The 7511-nt window shown below is 57.0% G+C and overlaps 1 protein-coding gene across 1 annotated transcript in view; it reads right to left on the bottom strand.

Moving 5' to 3' along the window:
- Window positions 1-6079, bottom strand: part of CD74 (CD74 molecule) — an 8018-nt gene extending 1939 nt beyond the window's left edge. Inside the window, exons 1-6 of the mRNA XM_004697089.4 lie at window positions 5920-6079; window positions 1803-1975; window positions 1584-1663; window positions 1098-1160; window positions 390-485; window positions 95-185 (exon numbers count right to left, since the gene is read on the bottom strand). Coding sequence (XP_004697146.1) covers window positions 95-185; window positions 390-485; window positions 1098-1160; window positions 1584-1663; window positions 1803-1975; window positions 5920-5996 — 580 coding nt within the window. The 5' untranslated portion in view covers window positions 5997-6079. The remainder of the gene's footprint in view (window positions 1-94; window positions 186-389; window positions 486-1097; window positions 1161-1583; window positions 1664-1802; window positions 1976-5919) is intronic.
- Between the last annotated feature and the right edge of the window lie 1432 nt (window positions 6080-7511).

Raw genomic sequence — 7511 nt, 5'->3', positions numbered from 1 at the left:
GGTATCTGATGGGGAATGCTCAAGGCCCAAGCCTCTACAGCCGGAGGAGGGCCTGGAAGAGCCCCTAGGACCTTCCAGGACCCTCCCGCTGTACCTTTCGTTGTACTCTCGGCGGCGGGCCTCTCCTCCAGGGAGTTCTTGCTCATTTCAAACAGGAGCCACTGGTGCAGCCAGCCCTCAAAGGCCTAACGGGACCAGGAAGGAGAGGGTCACGCCTGCCCTGTCCTTGACAGATTGCAGGAGTCTGAAGGCCACCCACAAGCTGACCCCCCTTCAAGGCCAGTGCACTTCAGGCCCCTTGCAGAGGTGGGGAGTCTCCTGAACTGGAACTCAGCGCCCTCCCCCCCCCACCCCCCCAATCCCCACCTATGCTCCGGAAAGCTGCTGACCTGCCATTCCAGGGTCCCCATGGTGTTCTTAAGGTGCTTCAGGTTGTCTGGTAAGCTGTCCTTCAGCTGCGGGTACACTTTTGTGGGGTCAGACCTCTGTGGGGCAGGAAGGGAAAGTGTAAAAGAGCTCCCTGGCAGGCAGGGTAAACACGCAGCAGCCCATGCTCCCCTGGCCTGCACGCGGGATCCAAGCTGCACCACGCCCGGGCTCTGAGCCTAGGCTCTGCCTGGAGATGGGGGAGAGGAGGGACACTGCCACTGCACACAGCCCCTACCCCATGGCTAGTAGGCACTTAGAGACCGGGGGTTCCAGGCCCAGGATTGCTGGTACTCCCCTGCCCCTGCCCTAGCCTTCTACTGCTCCCTGACATTACTCATCTTTCAGATGTCACCTCCTCCAGGGAGACTTCCTTAACCTACTCCAGTTAGGTCAGGCCCCCTGCTAGCCTGAGACCCCCCTGGGCCACAATGGGGGAGTCACTGGGCCCAATTACTCCTCAGTGTGGGCTCGGAGCCTGGGAGCTTGGACTCGCGGTACAAAGCTGGGCGGGACGCGTCCGAGCCCGAGACATCTAGGCCTTGACTCCATCTCCAAGCTACATGAGCCGCCGACATTGGTGCTCCAAGCCACACCTGCGTCCCTCCAGCAGTGCGCTGAGCACCTGGGCAGAGCACTCCCAGGCAGGTCTGCCCGAAGGCCCCACTCACCAGCAGCATGTGCATGACGTGGTCCTGGGGCATGTTGCCGTACTTGGTGGCATTCTGTGTGGGCTGCGGAGAGAAGGCCAGCAGGTTACCAGCACTGGGAGGAGCAGGAGGCAGCAGTCTGGAGCCCCAGGCACTCAACAAGCCAGTCTCCAAACGCGAGCTCTTGAGCAAGTCTCTTTAGCTTGCCTCCGACATCCTCGTTGGACAAAGGTGCCTCACCCGGCCTGCCCGCCTGTGGGGCTTGGTCAACCGCAAGCCATGTTGTGGGCAGACACATGGTCGGTGCCTGGCACCAGGCGGTATCAGAATGGGAAGGGACAGCAGGATGCCCCAGAAAAGAGAGGCACTCTGTGGGGAAAGGCCTCTTCTGCTGAGGTGGCCCCTGCTTCTACCTACAGTCAGAAAGCCCCCTCAGCCCGAGTGCCCCCGCAGCCCCTACTTCCACTCACACTGAGAACCACCCCACCCCACCCCCGTTGTCCTTACCCCCTGGGGCAGGCCTTCCAAGGGCAGCGGGCGCATCAGCATGGGGGCGGCGAACCGCATCTTGTTCACCGGCATGGGCGCTGTGGGGACAGACCAGTGAGGGTGGTCGCAGTGCCCAGGGAGATGGGGGCTCCCAGCCCAAGTGCAGAGGGCCCGGAGTCCCCCACTGAAGGGAGGGAGAATGAGGGTCTCTCAGGTTTGGGTGGGGGAGTTACGCACGCTTGGGAAGCTTCATGCGCAGGCTCTCCAGCTGCAGCTTCTGCGAGGTGACCATCAGCTTGTCCACGCGGCCCTGCTGCTGGTACAGGAAGTAGGCAGTGGTGGCCTGGCCAGCCAGGAGCAGCGCCACCAGGATGGAGAAGCCAGTGTAGAGGGCCCCACGGCCGCACATGCTGTTGGAGAAGGGGAGAGGGTCAGCAGGAGCCAAGGAGCCAGCTGCACCATGGTTGGCCGGGAGAGGCACCCACTCTGAACACCAAGGGGAGCTGACAAAAGTGCAGCCGGGAGACAGACACTCAGCCACTGCTTCCCCGAGAGCACCCGGGACCCCGCAGGTGGACTCAGCAGGGAGAGCCACACGGCCTGTCTGGCCCCAACAAGCTGCCCTCTCCAGACCCTGGCATCCCAGGTACCCCAGGTGACCTAAAAAATCAGGGCTGCCCTCCAAGGGAGGGGGGCCCTTTCCACCCCTGCCCTGCAGTGAAATCAGATTTCAAGAGGAAAGGGAAGTGGGATGGGGGGGGGGACAAAGACGGTGGCCCCCTGAAAAGGAGAAGTGGGACTGTGGTATTTTAGGAGGGAAGGATGGGGTGGTGGTGGACATACTAGCCCTACCCCACCCCCCACGGCACCTCTTCTGCCCCAGATTCTCCACCCAGAGCCCCTGCCTCATTTGCCTCATCTGCTACATGGGGACCGCTTATCTCAGCAGGTCTGGGTCTGGGTGGGCTTTTATTCCTTTGAAGCAAGAGCTGACTGTGAGCCCAGTGGGACCTCAAACTGAGCTATCCACCGGGGGAAGGGGAGGGCTGAGAGAGGGTGTCTTCTACTCTTAGTCCTGGCCAGACCTTCAGGCCAGAGGGAACCCATGCAGCTGTGGGCCCTGGAGGTGTTTGGGGTATGTACACCTGCGTTACAGGTGGAGAACCTGCCCCAACAAGCCCCAATGGTGGGGCTACAAGGACCCCAATGGTAATCGTCCGATGACACTACCCCATGGCCATCAACTTGATCCCCTATCATATGGCAGTTCATGAGGATAAAAAACAGTAGGTCAGTGGCTGTAGAGTTGATGTGGTCTGTCTTTCAGAAGTAGAGTTGCCAGGCCTGTCTTCTAAGGCACTGCTGGTGGGACTCAAACCAACACTCTTTCAGTCAGTAGCCAAGTGTGTTGACCATATGAGCCATCCAGCTAGCAAGGAAGTTTGGGAGAGGTCAGGAGATCCCTTCTGCCTGGCAACTCATGACATCACAAGCACAGCTTTCTCTCATTGGCTTTCCAGACCTCCATGCTTTTGGGACCAAGCCCTGAGCCCAAAGGGAAGTCATTCTGGAAGGGGAGAGAAACGAAAACTATCCTGGAAAGGAGGAAACTGGACAGGAGGGGAAAAGTTCCACTTCTTGGTTTTCCTAAGGAAACAGGATGGTCTGATCTGCCTTCTAACGGTGGTGCAAAAATACTCATTGCCATCGAGGGTGACTTGTGGTGACCCTATGGGACAGGGTGGAACTGCCCCTGTGGGTTCCTGAGATTGAAACTCTTCAGTGAGCAGAAAGCTTCACTGCTCTTAGCAGCCCAATGAGTAGCCATTCCAGGGCCCCTAAGGTGGTGCAAAATCCCCCACAAATCTGCCACCCTCCTGGCTCCCCCTTGTCTCTGCAGGCTCCCCTCCCCAGCGCTACCCCTGACTGAACTTGGTTACTTGCTCAGCCGCCAACAAAAGGTCGGCAGCTGGGATCCACTCACAGCAGTCAGCGTCTTCCATCACGATGGCAGCCTTGGGCACCCTGCAGGGCAGGCCTACCCGGTCTATCAGGTGGCTCAGAGTTGGACTCCACTGAGCAGACAGAGCTCACGTGGAAGTGGAGAGCAGGTGAGCTGCACTGGAATCCTGGCTGCCCTTGCTCAGGTGGGAGACCATGGACAAGTCACTTAACCTCGATGCGGTTTGAGCATCTGCAGGGTTTTCCATCACACGTGACAGGACGTTCCCACCACCTTGGGACCTGTGCCAGGCGGCCTGCTGGGAGCAGGGCTCAGAGATCGGCAAATATGTCTGGAAGGCTCTGGTGCCGGGCCATTTTTGCTGGCTATAAATAGGGTCTCCGGAACCAGAGAGAGCATGCAGCTCTGCTTAAAACTAAAGGCGTTTAAGCCAGAGATGAAACAGAATCCCATCTAGGCAAGAGCTGTGCTTGTGTACAAAGCAAGAGCAACACAGTGCCCCCTGGTGGCACACAGCAAAACCAGAGCCCGCAGCGAAAGGTAAGTCGCGCCTATGGCTCAGGCGGCCTTCAGAAGCAGCCTGCCTGCCTGCCAAAGCCGCTGGACACGTGTGATGCTGTACCCCTCAAGGACTCAAAGTGACTGAAAAGTAAATAAATAAAATTGTGGTTTGTTAACATTTTAAATTTTAGTAACAAAATAAATATGAGGGTAACGTTCCTGTGCTCTCTACCTAACTTAGGCCTTCATCAATAGCACTTATTACCACTCTCAGGGTTAATCGCTAACTTTAGCACCCGGCTTCCTTCCTCTTTCTGCATCTTGAGTACTGGTCCCCTGGCCCTGGAGCAGCCAAGCCTTATCACCCCACCCCCCTCCTTTTATTTCCTCCTTTCCACTTCCTCATTCTTGAATCAATAATACGATTCATCAAAGGCAGGAGCCAACCAGAACTAGCAGGGATCGTGATGCCAAGGTTGCCGGGCAGAAGTGGTCTCAGAAGGTTCCAAACAGAATGGCCTGAGCGCACAGGATCAGGCAGGTTTGGCAACAGTAACTGAACTAATATGGAAAACAGAGGAGAATTGGACAAGGGGCCCTCAACCTACCTAAGTCTGCAACTACGTAGGTGGCCTGAGCTCAAATCAGGCTTCTAGAAGCGGGCTGCCTTAGCGAGGGGCCCAACTGGAGCCGAGTGTCCTGGGTTCAGATCCTGCCTGTGCTACGGTCAATGTAGAATTCATTGGTATAATAATAAAGCCACTAGCCGTGACTGAGGACTTAGCATGCATCCCATGCCCAGCAGGCAGCCACTATCGGAGGGCTATCAGAGTGGCCACACCATTGTGACAGCTGAGACAGAGAGGCCGTGATTCATCCACGCTCACTAGGGACAGTAGCAGAACCTGGACTCCTAGGAGTGGGATTCCCCGGGGTTTTTCAGAGACCACTGCCCTAACAGTCTATATCTGGTTACCTCTCCACCCCCACACCCCACCAACCCAGCTCCTCCTGACTTCTCTGAGCGCCACTTACAAACTCCATTCTGCCTGGCAACAGCTGACATCACGTTTGACTGGATGTCCCCATAGACCACAACTAACTTTTGAGAGATCAGAGAAAGTGGGGGGTTACTGTGGCTGCACCCTGTCTCCCCAGCCCTTTCTTAAGAGGAGCAGCACATGGATGAAGCTATTTTAGGACGAGGAGTGGGGGTCGGGGGTGGGGGGATGGATGGTGATGGTGGGCCCTTGCTTTGCTGCAAAGGACAGGGACACAGCCTGGGTCAACCCTGGGCCCTTTCCAGAAAGTTAGCCAGAGCCCCCCTCCTTACTGGACCCCCCCCCCCCCAACGTCTCTCAGTCCCTCCTGTAACTACAGGTGTCTCCACCAATCCAACAGACACCTACCCCTAGAGTTCCCTTGATCGCACCATTCTGCCCTACCTGTCTGTCAGGAGCTGCTTCTGCCACTGTTTGTCTGAGAAACTGCTTTTCCCTCTGAGAGCCACACTTTTTCAATGCCTGGTCTAAAGTTCCCAGCAAAGTTTCTGGGAAAGGGGCCATCTTTCTCAAAGGGAGCTGGCGGGGGGGGGGGGATGTCTACAAAGCCCCCAGCATTGTCTGCGACACGGTGCGAGTTGTGTTTTTTTCTAGGGAGGATACTCCTCTGACTTCCAGAAGGGAGGTGCCTACTGAAAAGAAGGTTCCAAGCCCCTTCCCCATTTTACAGGAGGAGAAACTGAGGCTCAGAGCAGGCCCAGAAAGTGAGTGCCAGAGGCAGAACCTGAATCCACCCCTCTTGAGATTCCTAGTCCCGAGCTCCTTGGGTGTCTGTGCCCTTGGGGAGAGGACCTGTGTGCCTTTGGGGGCGAGGGGGGGGGGCACCTACCTCTCTGAGCCTCGGGGACGCTCGCCCAGCATGGGTAGCTGCTCATGGTTGGAGATGAGGTCTCGCTGGTCTTCCATGGCCCTGGCCTCTGGTCTTCCCTGTAGCTCCTGCTGCTGCTGCTGCTGCTGCCTGGTGTCTGAGACCCTGAAGCCCGGCGCACCTCTTGAAGCTGGTGCAGAGGAAGAATCTGATTCGTCCACAGCCCATCACTCCGCCCACCTGGGAGAAGTAGAAGCGAAAGTCAGGCTGGAAATACCCTGCTTGGACAACAATGCTTTCCTGGGCTCTGAGGGGAAGGGGCCTCCTCCGGCAGGTGGAAAGGGCAGCGCCCTTCCATTGGCTCCCGGGGTTCTCATCACTTGTTTCTAGGCAGACCTCTGAATCTACCGGGCTCTTTGGCTACTTTGAGAAGCAGGCAAATTTGCACCCTCTTGACTGGAAATCTTTGAAGCAGAAAATGCCATTGTCTTTTCTCCTCACCCATGGATAAGTGCGCAAGGGCTGCTCACCTTGGTGTGAGCTCAGTGGGTCGCATTCTCTGCCTCAGTGATGCCTGATCCCAGAAGTAAGGAGTCCCCTCTGCGCCCTCTGAACTCAGACTTTCATGGGGCAAAGAGGCTGGGGTTCCAAGCATGGGGCCAATAATCACCGCCTTTGTGCCAAGCTGAGGGGCTTCGCTTCCTGCGCTGCCTGCAGAGGCTCTTTGAGGAGTTTTCTATTCCATTACCTTCTGTGAAGACAGGGACACTCACTTGAGACGCTTCCTACCTGCGACTTCGTGGAGGCCGAGTTTTCAGCCACTTGGGTCTTCTGCCTCTCGAATGATCGAACTGTGTGCTGGGAGTTGTGCAAGGGAGTGGAGGGGAGGCAGGGTGGGAGAGAGGGGCAGGACGGGTGCCTCCTGAGATGCCACTGAGATCGTCCTTCTTAGTATCCAAGACCGTTCTAGGGTGGTGGACCGTTCTAGGGTGAATGTGGTTCTTCTAGCCATAGTCCCTGTCACCCAACTCTTTCCCTGACAGGCGTGGGCAGAAGGTAGGGGAGGACACAGAGGATTGGGCAGCGAAGGCTTGTGAACAGGATTCACTGAGCTCCCCATCCCGTAGGGTATAAAAGTAACATCTCAGAAGTGAGGGGGGTCCTTACTACCAGTAAGAGCCAGGCCTGTAGCACATCCTCTGGACCCAGCGGTCCCTGTGCACGAACCTCCTTGATCCTGATCCAGAAGGTAACTTTGACACCAGAGCAGTGACAGAGAAGTAGGACGAGAAACCAGAGCCTGAGACAGAGCACTGGCCCTCCCAGCCCACAGAGCAGGTAGAGCTGTGAGCTGAGGTGCAGTGAGCTGGCGGGTGTGGAGTGAGTGGACTGGCTGCGGCCCTTCGCTCATGGAGCTGGGCTTGCCGACCCAAGAAGCTGGATTGGAGGGCCTTCTGGTTGAGGCTTCCAGCAGAGTGGCATGGCCTTCGGACACTTCTGAGGAACCCTAAAATAACTTTGTTAATGTGTCCTGACTGAGCGACTGTATTCTGAGCATTTCCCCCCAAAATTGTAACCTGTAAACTTCCATCATAAGTCCCCTAACACTGAGC

Source organism: Echinops telfairi, unplaced genomic scaffold (assembly GCF_000313985.2).
Source record: "Echinops telfairi isolate 266 unplaced genomic scaffold, ASM31398v2 ScPeMD7_7469;HRSCAF=8507_0, whole genome shotgun sequence".
Taxonomy (NCBI): domain Eukaryota; kingdom Metazoa; phylum Chordata; class Mammalia; order Afrosoricida; family Tenrecidae; genus Echinops; species Echinops telfairi.
This window is presented reverse-complemented; position numbering and strand designations above follow the sequence as displayed.